This window comes from Glandiceps talaboti, chromosome 9, assembly GCF_964340395.1.
Source record: "Glandiceps talaboti chromosome 9, keGlaTala1.1, whole genome shotgun sequence".
NCBI classification, from domain to species: Eukaryota; Metazoa; Hemichordata; class Enteropneusta; family Spengelidae; genus Glandiceps; species Glandiceps talaboti.
The window spans coordinates 16,537,406-16,554,590 of NC_135557.1; the positions used below are offsets into that span (position 1 = coordinate 16,537,406).

Here is a 17,185-nt window from a genome sequence, read left to right on the forward strand (position 1 = left end):
ACTGTTGATATATTTGTTTGTCTTTCACTTTCACTCTTCGTTAGTGACTGTACATCGATAGGCCATTGCAGACTGCAAACAGAAAATTGAAAATACAGCGACCTCGCTCAAACTGGGGGTGTCATCACCTCATAGGACTGTTTATGAGCTTTGACCCTTGGTATTCTGTAGAAGTGTAAATCGGGGATGTTTTTCGTATTGTTCAGACATCAAGGAAAGCAGCAGTGCTCTATGATTAACCAAGTAATATATACCATGTATACCCCCAAGGTACAGACAGACAGGAAGTAGACTGCCACCATGGCAAAATTTGGAAAGGGCTGTTTTGTAGTTAGAAACCCTCCCAGGCTACTACAATGGGCTCCTTTGGTTCTGTGCGTCCGTCCGTCCGTAATGTGTCAATTTTCAGACATGCAATATGCAATTTCACTGGCTCATAGGTGACATATCGTGTGGTACACACATGCACGCTACTTTTTTGCCGAAATAAAATTTATTATGCAAATTTATCCGAATGGCAGCCATAGTTGGATTTGTAAATCAATAATTGCTATATGAATAAAAACCTATATATGGTACAAACTATCAATTACGATTATGATTAATATGTATTATAATGGCTGTAGTTCTCGTTAATAGTCTAATATATACAATCAATAATTGTACTGATTATTTCATGATATACATCGTTTAGGGTAAACTCACCGATAAATTAACAGTTATTAGTGCAGGCACCAGATGTGGCGCAATACGATATTAAAGACAATTTGTATAGGTTGTATATTGTACCATTTTGTCATCATTCATGTCACAATTGAGTGATTTTCATCACGTTATGCTTATATGATAACAGCGGGTGCTGGTAGAATTTTGTGACGCACTACTGTATGGATTTGTTGTGTTTCCAAATCGCCAATCAAAGTATTTACTCGCATGTAATTACGACCAAACAAGCAATTCATATACCAGTATTGTAGTCAGTCTTAATTAATTATGTAAATTAGCAGGACTATTAATTAGCGACCGAGACTACTCTCAAGCTTGGCAGAACCCTGGTCAGACATGTACATTCTCTGGGCAATGACTTAAATATAGAAACATGTGAGGCAAAAAATAAACCAACATTGGAATCCAACTAAAAAGTCGGACCCAAATTTTTTTCTATAGAAAAAAGTGTCTTGGTTGTAGCCTTTTTCAGTCTGTATTTCAAATGGTGTAGAAACCACAATTCAAATTCGAAATACACAGTAATCAGGTCAAAGGATAAGACATGATAGGAATAATTAAAAAAAGACAAAATAAAATACACATAAAAGTATCACGTTTTGCTTTTACAAAGACTGACCATTAAGTTGGTTGGACGATGGTCTAATTCTCTTGATATAATGTAGTAACTTGTTTCTATACTTAACTGAGCTGTGTCGGGTCAATTGCAAAGTATATGTTACTTGACTTCTGTTACACAAACGGTATACTATGATGTTAATGAAACATACCTACCTTTTGAAATGAGGCACAGGAGATTGGCGTTTTCACTTGCTGTGAATCGTTACGAATTTACATTTAATGTTTTTACATTGACTTTTACTCAAGTTGTTATATGTTTTTGTTTTTTGTTGTATTTGTCGTCAAAAACGAAACACCGCCAGCCCAGTCTCCATCAATATGAGTGATTATAGACTTTCAACCACTTGTTCACTCAGTGAGATTTACACTCCAGGCAAAATGAAAGCACTCCCATTAAAGCTGCAAGTGGGACTTTTTAAAAATATTTTGTTAGGTGCAATACCATACTCGTAATATCATACACCATACATCATAAACAGTACGGCATCACATGTGGGTAACGTACTTTAGGAGCTGTATACACGATAAATCAAATCAAAATTAATTTGGGTCCGCAAGCAAAAAACAGCGCCCTCAACGGTGGTCACTATTTCAATCTGTTTCTGTACTGCTTATGGTTAATATCGACCACTGGTTAACACGTGATATGTCTAATTATTGGTATTTTAACAGCTAGTACAGGTGTGACGTCCATGATAATTGGGATTGACGTACATTATCTCGCCTGTTGGCGAAGGGAATCGAAGACAACTAACATTCTGTCAGCACCTCATTATCTTCCCTTTACTGATTCTGTAGATGGGAGTATACAAACGCGGGACCCGACTTCCGAATCCGCATGTTTTGATGAAACCAGGGACCTTATTGTACAAATATTTGGGTTAGAACTGTATGGTTCATGATATTATATATATATATATATATATATATATATATATATATATATATATATATATATATATATATATATATATATATATATATATATATATATACAAATATATTATATATATATATATTTTTTTTCCGTCGACTGTACTGTGTGTATAATCAAGGCTATTGATACGCTCAAGAATCACGTTAACAGAGGGCGTCCTTACAATACAATTAGGTCGAGGCCACTTTAGTATTGAATAAACACGAAAATGGAACGTGTCCTTTTGTGAAAACTTCCAAGAGGAGTTTATTTTTAGACTGGAATTTCCAATGGTGACCACTCCATGACTCACTGGCTATCACTATACAGTGCTGGGTAAATATACGAATGCGCACTCTGCTTTCACGGTACAGGGTGGGATATAGACAGGTACACTTGTCCAGTGATATCAAAAATAGCGCCAATGGTGGTGTAGCACAACTGGATTTGGCTGTTACTATGGGCGTGGTCTTGTTGGTAGGCAAATTTCAAAGTTTCAAAACTTTCAAAGTTTGTCGATTGTAGTGACGTAGAAATCAACACGGCCACCGGGTGCGTTGATGTTGTGGGAGGCTACAACTTATTGATGACGATAACAACAATGAAATTATGCAAATGGTCATTGGAAATTTGGAAAGCCCATTTCATAAAAAAGAGGAAGGCAAATGAAGTTATTAATACTGGCAAGGTGTCCTCATATTACGGAAACTTGTGCCAGGGTCCATCGCAACCTTTATACCAGTCATATCTGCAGCATTTCTAACCGTGCATAATACTAACTGCAGAATGTATTCATTATACCATATGCTAATATGAAGTCTAATTATACTGGAGGTTATTTTGGTAATGACGCTTTCTGTAGAAGCTATCATGAACATCATAAAAGCTGACCATTATTCGAGTGGTGTGGAAGCAGAGGGACCGATGATGACATTATTTTAGGTATATGATTGGTTAGAAACGGTTATAATTATAATAGTGGCACTGGTTTTAGCAATAGTACTTGTACTTACTCTCAGTGTTCGTATATTCACGCTTGTGGTGTCAAGTCAAGTGCAAGGCTTCTCAGTTATAACGTAAAGGCTTGCATCTCATCATGAACTACAATCAACACAGTATAATCAACACAGTCTTCTAGAATTCAACAAAATCAATGTACAACATATACTACATTGCTACATTTATAACACTGAGCAATGCAGTGTACATTATGCATACTTAGAAATGTAATACATACATTGCAATTGAATTCGTCGAGCATGAACGAATATGAAATGTAGTATACTAATTAACAATATTATTTTGTGCAGATGTAATTGATGTATGGACGTAGGATATCTTTGTAAAGTCTTATTTCATGTTTCAATCGTTCGTAAGTGTTATGCTATTAAAGGACATTTTTCTTGAAAACGAACTCATGATTAAAACAAGTTTGATCTGAACATTTTAGACAGTGGATGAGGGGTTTTAATATAAAATATGTTTTATTTAATTAATTAATTAATTATACAGACAGACACCATCTTCGTGTCTTCGGTGATGGCCTGGTTTAGTCATTATATATTGAATGCGTGCCAAGCCCTTGTTAAACAGTCTGACGTATAGAAAAGGAGGTCAACGTACATCACTTACTAACTAGGTGGCTTGACATATCACGTGCTGAATTCGTGTCAAATAAGTATGCTACATGTACAGTAAGTATATCAGTATTGTGCAATCTTTAAAATAATAAACGTTTTTAGAGCTGACGCAATGAATCAGAAGGCATTTCTTGTACATACAGAGGTCGGAAGATTTACGAAGATAAATTTTTAAATTTTAAAGGTGAAGACTAAACTGTGACATAATTAATTCAATTCTGAATTTTACATAGTAAATTCTACATAGTAAATTCTAAAAAAAAAATTATGTGATCATTTTTTACTGTGCAACATTAGTCTGTTGGGATTACTGAAAGCTTTTTTGTCGAATACGTTATTCGTTGTCAGAATTTTAATGTGGTCTGGCTGGCAGACATCAAGATTGTTTCTTACTGGAAATAGGCACACATGGTTGACAGGCTGTGACTACTTCACCGGTAAATTTCGCCCTTCGTGCGTCTTATTTTGGAAAGAAGCAGTCCAAGGTCTGGTATCTAACGTGTGCAATCGATTTGAAACAAAATCACGTGATCTACGCCTGTCTTGTTGAATATAGAAATAGGTCGATGACATTGTTTGACAAGTTCACAATGGGAAAGGTGACATTGGATTCAAAACATTCTATTTTTAGCAGTTGGAATTTCCTATTAAGTCAGTTGCCAGACTCGAAACTATGCTATTACACCATACACACATAACGACACTGTCAAGAAAGTATTGGTACGCTCATCCGTCGCCTACATTACGTTGGATTTGCAAGTATTTCATTGGTAGTTCGTGAATCTTGAACATCAACGTGTATAAAGTGTATGGCACCGAACAATATGGCACCCATTCTGCTGTGGAGATACTACCTTATCTTGCATTGCATACTTACTACAGGTAAAACCATTACCTTATAATATCAATAGAAATCACGTCCTTCATGTATAAATGCCATGGTTTTTACCTTTCCCAATGGACAGTTATGATGTGTGTGTGTGTGTGTGTGTGTGTTTGTGTGCGTGCGTGTGCGCGCGCTTGTCTGTCTGTCTGTCTGTCTGTCTGTCTGTCTGTTTGCCTGTCTGCGTGTCCGTGTCATGTAGGTATATAAATAGTTTTAGCCAGGAAAGGAAACTAAAACCAAAGGAGCGGCTAAGTTGAAGTGTAGAATATAAGTAGTAGTTTTATGTATGTATGTATGTATGTATGTATGTATGTATGTATGTATGTATGTATGTATGTGTGTGTGTGTGTGTGTGTGTGTGTGTGTGCGTGCGTGCGTGCGTGCGTGCGTGCGTGCGTGCGTACGTACGTGAGTGTGTGTGTGTGTGTGTGTGTGTGTGTGCGCGCGCGAGTGTGTGTGTGCATGCATGTCTCGAAAACTTCTACTTCTGATTAAACTTGCTACATATCTTACGATGTGCCAAGAACGGAAAACGTTTAGGTAAGCACCATATGAATATTAGTGAATGATTAACATAATCATTCATGTTTAGGACAGTGAATTAACATGGATATCGTCTGACCAAGCTTTGTATTTAGAGGTTTGGTCTTGCCAAAGACCCAAAAATTGACAACAAACAACATAACTTGTATACTTTAAAGTGGCCATATGGATAATATTTATTTAGGATTTTTAATTTATAAAATAATTTTATCATGGCTTCCTACTTGAAAAATCAATGTGAAACAATATATGCAAGGTCCTATTTTGTAACTCAATAAATTGCAAAGTATTATTATTTATTATGTACAATGTTTGTTATTGTACGTACATAACAAACTGTTTACACATTCTTTTTACCATTTTTCTATGTATTGAGTTATAATCACAGACTTGGTGATCTGTTTAAGCATTTTTTGCAAAGGGGTTTACACTGAGAGACAAGAGCCTTTCTATACATGTTCTTTATGATTTTATGTTGTTGTTTTTTATTTGAAGGTTGCATCTCCGACATCATCTTTGTCAATAACAGTGAAGGTGCAGTTGATGAGGATGATTGTGGAATTTCTGTTGTTTCACCATGTAAAACAATTCGTTATGCTGTCTCTACAAGGGCATTGGATGGAGACGTCGTCAAGTTACTTCATAATCCGGGTAAACCGTATGAGGAATGTGAGAAAAACCCGATGACTGTTAAATACAATATAACAATACAAGGATTTACAGACGATGTTATATTGGACTGTACACATTTTAATGGAAGCAAATTTGTGCAAGTCCTTTCAACGTTTCCAGAAAGTACAAAACGATTTGAAATTGTAAATATAACAGCCATTGGGTTCGAAACTGTCATTATAGCATCAAATGTATCGATATTGTTAGATGGGATGACCTTTATGAATAATTCGAACATTTTGAGCATTGAAAATCCTAACATAGTTCAAAATGATTTTAACAAACAGCGATGTTATTTCTTGTTCTTAAGTATAACAGACAGTGATTTTTCGAAGGGTAATTTATTAAGTAACGAAATACGGTGTTCGCAAATGAGTATCATCATTCATAGTAGTTATTTTCATCAAACTGTCATAAATATAGGGATTTCGTTACAAAATATATACTCACAAAATTTAATATTTCATGCCGAGAATACAATGTTCCTTGGTAGCTTTCAAGGATGCAGTATAGGACTGGCACTTGTAGGTAAATTTAATAACATAAGTATTTATGACTGCATATTTCAGGCTGACGACTCTGGTGGAATTCTTGTCGTGGTTGCACTTAACAACCTAGGATTATCAATGGATGTGAAAGATGTTCACTTCATAAATTCCAATCTTGTAGTACTACTGATTGATGAATCTCTTTACCCATCACTAGGAATGCATGTAGTTGTTAGAAATTGTGAATTTGTTGGAAACACTTTCTTTGGGGTAGACATAGAGGGATCCTGTACACTTCCCGATAACGATCAGTTGATGTTTACTGTTTATAATACTACATTTGTGACTAAAATGTCTTCCATGTTCCGTTGTTTAAACGTATACTTCTTTGATGTTTTCATACATTTGCAGTCCAATGAGCCCAATAACATTATAGCGATCGACATTCACGATTCCCATTTTGAGGCATACAATCTTACAATTATAATTGACAAATTCGAAATATTTAGTTTGTTTGCTGGAAACATGTTTGACATTTCCAATTCGGATGTTTATTTTGAAAATACTAATATATCGTATTTAAATGGAAATACATCGTCAGTGTTAATTTTAGCCAAAGACGATGGACATTATGGCTTCCGGAATATAACCATATCTTGTCCATATGGCCAAAGAACAATCTTTCATTACGATGGATATTCAAATCATTCAACCATTTCCGGTCGTTATTCAGATAAATCTGCCTTATGTTTTGATTCCGAGATGTATGTTTGTTCCCAATGTCAAAGTGGTACATATACCCTTGAGAACACCTATCATATGGATTTTGACATTGTTAATTCTGGAGAATGTCACCCATGCCCGTATGGGGCGGTATGTGCTGGTTCTCCAAAACCTCGGCCAGGTTTCTGGGGATACAGGACATATGTTAATGACTCCATGAATTTGGTAATGATACCGTGTCCACATGGATACTGTTGTCAAAATGATGACACATGTCTATTCTACGACTCTTGTAGTATCAATAGAGAAGGTGAACTCTGTGGACGTTGTAAAGAGAATTTCACAGAATCATTCTTTACGACAGATTGTATTGCTGTTGACGAGTGTGACGTTTCTTGGTTTTGGCCAATAGCTGCCATTTATGCTATTGCCTATTTCATTTTTCTATTGTTTCGCAGCAACATTTCAGAATTAGTCTGTGGACAAATCTCTAAAACGTATACATGTATAAGGGAATGGAACCAAGAACAAACTGCAAATGTAAATTATCTCGACATTATATTTTACTTTTATCAAATTGTCTTCCTTTTGCAAGTTCATTTACCAGATGAAAGTAATGGGAATTCATTGGTTGACATTATGTCAAAAACAATATTTAGTGTAGTTTATTTCAGGTTTGGTACTTTTGTTCACGTAACGTGTCCTTTTCCGGAACTAACCCCAGTGTCAAAGCTTCTTTTTCAACATTCGTTGGTGCTTACCTTTTATGTAATGCTTGTTATCTGCTACACACCATTTATCCAGAGTAGTTGTTGCCAATCACCATTTCTCAGGTCTAAAGCTATTAAACTTAAGCTTTCTCAGTTTCTATTGTCGTTATTGATGCTCACATATGTTTCAGTAACAGCGTGTGTCTTTAATTTACTTCATTGTGTTGACATAAATGGGGAATACGTCTTGTGGATTGATGGTACAAGATCTTGCAACGCTGATTTGATAGTAGCACCGCTTGTATTCGCAGTTTGTATTACTCTACCTTTTTTTCTTGTCATGATTATCGGAGGTAAACTCTTGCGTACAAATCGTATATCTGTAAGAGAGTTTTATTTATCTTGTTTTCTCCCACTTCCTCTTCTTGTCTATTGGGGTCTGACGCACTGCTTCTGCAAACAACCACCACCTATTGATAACGAGGAGGATGTTGTCAGGAAAAGTGTGTTGGAAACATTAGATAGCCCATTCCTTAAAGTTGACGATGATAAAAGAAGTCATTTATACTGGCAAGGTATCCTTATATTGCGCAAGCTTGTGCTTGTTGCCTTGGCAACGTTCATTCCGTTACGCGTAATTTCATCTGTATGCTTGAATTTAGTTTGTTTTGTAGTTTTAATTGTACACATAGTTGCTTGTCCATATGTTAACAAGAAGAGTAACATTCTTGAAGGCATCTCACTGTTTACATTGTGTATCATAGCAACAATGAATACCACTAAGGCGGCTTATTCTTCAAGTGGTGTATCACTTAAGGGTCCTATAAAACAATCAATCATTGTATTTGACTGGATTGAAACTGTCATTCTAGCGATAGTACCATGTATGTTGATTATGTTGATGTCGCCAGTACTTATTGTACGTATTCCAATACTTGCCTACAGAGCTGCTAGGTTTACCATTGGTAAATGCAGGGCATGCTGGCATTCAAACATCTCCAATCGAGTATATCAGAGAGCTTTAGAAAGGCAGAATAATCGTGAATACGAGAGAATTTGAAAGAAATACTAAACACCTTTGCACATTTGTTCACATGACATTCACTACGTATGAAGTATTTTCTTTTAATATAATATCCTGTAAACTTAAGGTACTGTCAATTTACCCAACGGATGAATTTTGGATCACTATAAACTATATTTGAAGTTACTGTCATGTAATGTATCTGAGTTATACGCAAGAAATGATATCAGAGCATGGTTTTTTCCCAATTAAGTCTTCCAAAGTTACCTCGCAGACATGGAGACCCACAATATTACAAGTAACTCAATATTAGAGATTAGAGAGGAATACTAATTTCGTAATGTAATGTAATGAAATATAATGTAATGTAATGTAATGAATTTACTTATTTCTGTTGAATGTAACGTTAACATTACGGTAGTACCATAATTTCTACAAAATGTTCATATATAGATTATTCTTATCATCAATTTTATGTAATTTTGTTTAGATGCTGTACCGATTGCACCTAGGTAGATGTGTGTCAATATTTCCTTACATTGACGTTCTACTTGCATTTAAAGTTATGTTTAGATGTCATTTAATTAACTAACATATACAACATTTATTGAAGTGATTTAGCGTCATATCAAAAATTAGAAATTCAATTACATTTTAACTCACTGTGAACATAAACAAACAGTTTTGTGTTTGAATTTTCCTTGTTTCATTCAACAGCGATATTGATCTGTGGTCAGGTTGAGAGAAAATGTATCATTTTATTTGTGCGCTATCAGCGCCTGTATTTTGGTTTATGTAATTTGTAATAATGAACATTATGTGAGACGTATTGGACACTGTGCTGCGAATATGAAACGCTATAGTCACTCAAGTTTTTAGTAAAGTCGTAGATAAGGAATTTGAAGTTTTAAATTACTAGATTAAATAAATTACTAGTTCTAAATGAAATATAACTCTACGAAACACACTCCTAAAGCTTAGAAAAGGTAATGGATTATTTATAGATTTAAATTGTTATTCGGTACCCTAACGATTACCTGACAATCCTATAGTTGTTCATTAAAAATAATGTTATGCGATATTGACAATTTAAAAGTGTATGAAATGTTGATGTGAGAGTACGTATGGCTGAGAGAACATAATGGAGTGTTCATAGATTTAAATTGTTATTCGGTACCCTAATGATTACCTGACAATCTAAAAGTTGCTCATTTAAAAACATTCTGTTATGCGGTATTGACAATTTTAAAGTGTATTTTGTGCATTTTTACTTTTGCATACTGTATCATTAATTGTAGTTGATATCTCTTGTGACAAAAACACCTGATTTATTTTGGGGTTTTATTTTCATACTCTTTTTGGATATATTGCTGATAAAAATGACATTAATTTTCAAACACCTTGGATATCATTTTTAATATTTTGCAGCATTCTCACTTGTTAAGTGTACGTTTTGAAGGAGATAACCAAAACTTGAATATTATGATGAAAGATTATCATGTTTGCTAAGAAAATAAAAACCCAAAATAGGTGTTCAAAGTAGACGGATTTTCTTTAGAAATGTCTCATTTTGTTAATTAAAGTTGACACTATCGCCTATGTACCAAATTTAACAAAAGAATAATGTGTGCAGCAATAAATGTACTTCCTAGAACGTTTTAAAGACACAACGTATTTCATTTCCAGTTCTGATAACGAATTAATCTCAGAAATGTGTAACATACATACATACATACATATTATCGTTCTATACCATAACATTTAGATATACAGTCAGGTGATGACCTGTTATATATCTTGTCCTGATATCCCATGGGAAAGATTATTGATTCGAAACGTCAGCATTGAATTTATTTATCGGGACTGTTTTACTCATTACTTTTGCACTCATACATCCATCCATCCACACACACACACACACACACACACACACACACACACATATATATATATATATATATATATATATATATATATATATATATATATATACATACATACGTACATACACATATACATACATACGTACATACATACATACATACATACATACATACATACATACATACACACATACATACATACATACATACATAAAACTACTTTTATTGTACACTTCAATTTAGCAATTTCTTTTGTTTTATTTTCCTTTCCTGGCTAATGATTATTAACATCGTCTACTTTTACACTGACATCAGCAAAAACAACAACAACAACAACATCATCATCATCATCATCATCAACAACAACAGCAGCAGCAACAACAACAACAACAACAACAATAACAGGTTGATTTCAGAATTTTCTAAATAAATGTTGATTTTCATTCATTCACATCTATTATAGGCTATGGTCCAGATGTTTTATACATTAGGAATTAGCCTGAATGAATTAATATATTGCTCCTTCAGGGGGTTGTGGTAAACGAATATTTTCTTTAAGCGTCATCATTCTTCTTATTTCTGATAATACTGTTTTAATTGTATAGCTTCGTGACCATTTCCTTAACACAGAACACGCTTTAACATCGATCTGTGTGCAGAAAAAAGGAGTAAGTGAGAAAATGCCAAGTACTGGTAATGTCCTGGAGGTTAATAAGAAGTCTTCAGAAGTTCTCTTGTCCATAAAACAACACATTGTCATAGTTACATAAAGAAGATACAAGTCTTGATCATTACTGAAGTGATGGGTATCTATTTCCCAATATCTTAGTACAGTAAGAACTATGAAGTGTTATCATATGGAATTATATAATGGAAGAAAAATTGTCTCGAATTTTAAGATATTTCTTACATATTGATGGAGGAAATTGAGTTTTTGACTTATAATCTGTGGGCATATGTTTATTTAAACAATACGCAAAGATAATTAGTTGAATTCACTAAATTCACAAGGGACTGATTAATCAGCCCCCCCCCCCCCTCTACTGTCACCGACCTGTGGGCTGCCTAGTTTATCATGAAATTTGTAAAACGAGCATGAACTCAAAGATAAACCACAAACTTTCCTGAAATTAAAGTTAATCTGGTGGAGCTGAGTGGTATTGAAAGTGTTATTAATGAATTATAACATGTTTGTGACGTTAGCAAATAGACGAAAATCAAATGCATTTGACAACAGTTGAATGTGTGGCTTCATAAATATAGACCACAAAGACGAGATTGCCTATTTGACGCCGAACCCTTTTGTATATCTAGGAATTACCTTGACGATTTTAATTCATCTGGAAAGGTTTTGGTTCAATGAACATTTGACTTTAACATTTTGGAGATCAAGTTTTGCAATTTTGATCGGAATATCCTTTTTCCAAACTGAGCGAAAGAGGTACTGGTTGAAATCGATGAAAACCGCAAAAATGAATGCTTTAATTGTGTTGCAAGTGGGCCTGGACTGAAAACGAATTTCCATTTCTTCTGACATTGGTGCCGAAGTGTCTGCGCCTAGTTGCAGTACGTTTAACTGGTTGTTTTTTTTTATATAAAAGTGTACAAAATATAGCAGGAAATTGTGATATTAGTGTAGAATATACAGTTTCTTATTGGTTTCCATGGTTACATCAAACAAAGCCGGTGAACGGTAACTTGAAACGGGCTGTATGCCACTTACACAAAGATATAGTATAAAACATGGAACACAATCACACTTACCTTTCCATTGCTATCGACGCCATTCATATTAATTCTGGTAGTAAACCGTACAGTTGGGTATTGACCTGGGTAATTCGGTCCACACTCTAGATTTAAGTTGTATATACGGTTTTCATATGAAGTCTAAAATTACAAATGGAACAATAGATGCTTTGTAAAGTTATTAAAATCCAAATCATATTCTGAAATCAAAATAATGAAGCACTAACTGAAGCTTATTGTGTTCAAGTTGGCCATTGTGTTTAAATGGCTACATGGATGAAGATTGGGTATTTAATTTTTTTTTAAAACTTATATAAAACAATTTTATCATGGCTTCCTACTTGAAAGATGAATGTAAAACAACATTGGAAAAGTTTGTTTTTGCAATTCAAAAAGCTAAAAAAGTGTAAAAATCTTTGTTATTGTACGTACAATAACAACGATTTTACACATTTTATTAAGCTTATGCAGTTTATTGATTTACAAACACAGACTTGGCACATGTCGTTTCACGTTGATTTTTAAAAGTAGGAAGCCATGATAAATTGTTTTATAAAGTAAAAGTCCAAACTAAATACCCAATCTTCATCCATATAGTCACTTTAAATATCATAAAGTATCTAGAATGTGCAAGAAACAGCTTGAGTTTGATAAATAACCCTTAGAGTCAAGGTTAAATTCAAAGCCCAAGGTTGTATGAGGAATAATGTAGCTGATAGAATATTGACAGAATCTACAATGAAATCTCTATGCACTATTTGAGTTATGTACGGGGTGTGGGGATGGGTGGGTAATAAACTATTAGTTCGTTTCGCTAAAAAGGCAATGCCATGCAGAAAACGCTACGATGCTATGTTTAAAATTACAATTTGTGTCATTAGTTATTGAGGACAAAAACGATTTGTATGTACGACCACTTTCACACCTGAGAAGACGTTTCCAAGAAGTTACAAGTTTATTTTTTGAATTTCTGACACAATTATACAGAGCAGCTTTTGTACATACCCTGGGTGGACCTAAAACCATACCAGTCCACTTGGTCAGGGACATATCATCGTCGTTTTCCAGACCCCAACTCGCAAGGCCATCCCCTCCTTTCTGACCCTCCTCCAACTCTTCCAAGAGACGGAAATTACGTGGAACTTCTGTAAACAAGAAATATCAATACATGTTAGTAAACAGCGCATGATTTATCTCACTTATGTTACACCAAACTATGGTATTCTATTACTCCTCCAAGTGAGGTTGTCATGCCTTCTAATAGTTGTAATTCCATGGCTACGGAGAGAGCGAAATTATCAGAATAAATTTGCATATCAATTTGCGTACGATTAGCATATTTGTTCAGGTCATAATATATTAGAGATATGTACGCCCACAGGGCCTTGAAATTGCCCATAATCTTTCTTTTTTTAAATTTTACACTCGACAGATACACAACATATAAGGAAAAAAAGCGAAGATAGAATCCTATATCTCAAAATATTCTACAAAAAAAACATTTTCTAAAATGTCAGTCGCTCCTGTCTTTTGATATAACAATTTTTTCCTCAATCTTGTATGTATATTTCAGATATGTCTTGACAGCTTCAATTCGTGGGATTGTATTAATGTATTTTCATTTGGCGATATTTCTTTACGAATAATTATTTACTGTTTATGTTTTACTTTTACATTTGTTTTGCTTTAAAACAATATCTTTTCCCAACAAGGTGTTATGTAATAAAGTAGTGATTTGAATTTTTTTTCTAAATAAAATTTAACTTCTTGATTTAATAAACCATTTTACTATGACTGTTTTATTAATTATTTACGAGTTAACTCTACCGATCGCCCTCAACCAGTGACCCTTCTTGGACACCTCGTACAATGAAAATCTATTCCTAAACCCCTTGGTCGTTGCAATAATTAAATCACAGTATGTCACAGTATGCAAATGAGCGTCGTAAGATGGGTTCTGCATAATTATGAACGTGCTGGAAGATGACACAAAGGACTGTACAGATTAAATGATGTCTCTAGACAAATGGTACCTATTTACTTGACCACCATATGAACTATGGCAAATTAAAGGTGTTTGGTGACATGAATAAACAACATGTCTAAACAATAATTACAAATTCGTGATAAACCTTTTTCTACGGGAAAAAATAATTGCGCGTTTCAGATAACATAGCCTCAGAAGTGGTCGGTCGGGATTTGCTCTCTTTATTTGTTTTAAAATTATTTTTGCTTCTCCCCAACACCAAAAAATTTTGGTCAGAATATGCCTTCAGTGATAGTTTGGTGAAATATGTACAGACATCACTGGGGAAAGAAAGTAGACATTCATGAAGAATTTCTGTTTTTTGGAATGTTTTAAAAACGTTTTGGGTCGACGGCTTAGACTAGGATTGGTCGGGTTATCGGAAGCATACGTTCAACCATAGACTCTCGTTGGTGGAGGGTATATGGTTCAACACTATATCGTCCTTATGGAGACACTATCCTAATATGAGCTACTTGATGCAGTAGTTAGCTACAATAGTGGAGGAGTTATTTGTTGTTGTTGAGCTGCTCTTTATCGTTCTTTATTGCACATAAATAACGCCACGAATCAATGCGTAAATACCGGTGCGATGTATAAGTTGGGTGTATTTTTTGTTGAATTACATATTTTGTTATTTTCAAAAAAATCGGACATTTCCTTTCTCTGGCGTTCACTATTAAATCATCCAGGTAATGTGGCGAAAGGACAGACAAAAATTGAATTTGGTACATCTCCGAGAAATGCCACTTTTCACCCTTTTTGATGGGATTGGGGTATTTTATACATTGACTAGCTAGGTCATGTTCGATAACAAAATAACGCTACAATTGCAGCTAAGTATGCAGTATGCAGTATGCAGTAATGAACGGTGAATGCAGGTATTATATGTACGATAATTAGCATACACCATTGACGAAAGTCTATTGTTATTATGTTGTCTATTCAGATAGAACAAAGGGAATACCTAGGTATTGTTTAAAACAAAAGGTGAAATCAGTGTAGTATAGTTACTGGAAGCATTAGAGTTTGGAGAGAAAAAATCGGAGATCTGGTGAAAGGCAGAATAGACAGTGAAAGTTTTCTGAATAACGTTTCAAAGTTTGGCTATTAAGAATCATTAATATTGTAGGTGCTTCTAAACTTACAATTCATAGTCCGCTCATATTTGGAGCATTAGGAACTGGAGGGGGGGGGGGGCTAGTGGTCGTGAGCAGTAAATAGGAGACACTCCTGTACTTTAAATATGACATGACGTTACAAAATAAATCTTGTTGTCTGAAAAGCTAGTAAAATCTAAAATGTTACTGACTCATTTCAAGTAACACAGATAATTCGTGCTCAGAAACAAAAAGATTGAAGAAGCAACTTACCGACTTGACTGGACGCTGCCATTTTCTGTATTTGACAAACCTGACCGGCCGGCGAGCACTGTGAACGGAGCACAATTGTCACGTGACTTGTATGGCATGGGGCGCCCTCATAAACAACAAGTGTAAAGTAGTATTCTCGTAGTTTCAATAACATTTAATCGACTGGTCAATCCATGCACAACATGGAACAATAAGACTAAGAATACATTTATAATGAAATAACACGTTTTTCGTTATTGTATTGTGTATGATACAAAGTGTGCGATATATTACTTATGGGAGTGTCGAAAAAAACCCGTCAGGCCTGAGTAATAACAATATTGCAGTCGAGAGGGAAACAAGATAGGCTTGTGACCATTATAATCATTACTGAGATGACGAAAACATGAATACCGGAGATAATTGATACGTAATGGACTTACAATGTTGTGATTTCCATCATTGCAATGGCCCAGGAACACTATCTGACACCGTGTACATGGTTATGGAGAAAGCAATGTGTTTAATTTCCTTGTACATGTATAGCACACTGTTTTGGGGTTTTATAATAGGAGGAATATTCCCCCATATACCCCAGTTATAATACCACGATGATTCCATCCAACCATACAGCTTTGAACAAGATACGAAACTACGAAATATTTAGCTAAAATGAGGTCGAAAGCATGTCTTATTTTTAGAGTTCGTCGTTAAAAAGCCAACAGTGCGTGATGTACCGTCTACATTAACTCTTTTCCCGTGAAGACAACAACAACAACAACAACAACAACAACAACAACAACAATAGCAACAACAGCAGCAGCAGCAGCATCAACACTGAACTGATTTTTGTGCTAAATGTAAATAAATAAATAGAATGAAATTTACTCGTTTACTTTCTGATTCTGTGCATAAGTGAGAGTCATCATAAACATCGACAGAAGATAGGCGGAAAGTTTGAGGTCTGCAGCTGCCATATGCATCGCAAGGTACGATGCACCCAACTTTAGAAGTGATACAAATCCAAGGATGCAAAGTTGAGTTCTGTATGTCTTTGTTCAGACAAGTCTGCTGTTATCTGATGACGCTTGCGCAGTGGCTTGGTGGCAGACATGATATTGTAAAGACAATGTCTATTACAAAAATATTTCCCCAGTTCACCCAGTAAGTTGAATAAATCGTTGATAGGTTTATTTTGAGAAGGTTGTTATATTTCGGCGGGAACACAA

At 34.8% G+C, this 17,185-nt stretch overlaps 1 protein-coding gene across 1 annotated transcript; it reads right to left on the reverse strand.

Annotated features, from left to right (window-relative positions):
* Positions 1 to 11,340: 11,340 nt before the first annotated feature.
* On the reverse strand, positions 11,341 to 15,999 carry LOC144440192 (ubiquitin-conjugating enzyme E2 variant 2-like). The gene is made up of 4 exons (XM_078129486.1): positions 15,978 to 15,999; positions 13,584 to 13,723; positions 12,597 to 12,719; positions 11,341 to 11,481 (listed from the first exon to the last, which is right to left on the reverse strand). Exons 1-4 carry the CDS (start codon positions 15,997 to 15,999, stop codon positions 11,341 to 11,343), a joined length of 426 nt encoding a protein of 141 aa, XP_077985612.1.
* Positions 16,000 to 17,185: the final 1,186 nt, after the last annotated feature.

Excerpts from the sequence above, each read along its gene's own strand:
- LOC144440192 (XM_078129486.1), bottom strand. The coding sequence starts at position 15,999 with ATGGCAGCGTCCAGTCAAGTCG. Across the intron at positions 13,724-15,977 it reads GGCAGCGTCCAGTCAAGTCG|AAGTTCCACGTAATTTCCGT; the intron begins GTAAGTTGCTTC and ends TCTTGTTTACAG. Across the intron at positions 12,720-13,583 it reads TGGTTTTAGGTCCACCCAGG|ACTTCATATGAAAACCGTAT; the intron begins GTATGTACAAAA and ends TTGTAATTTTAG.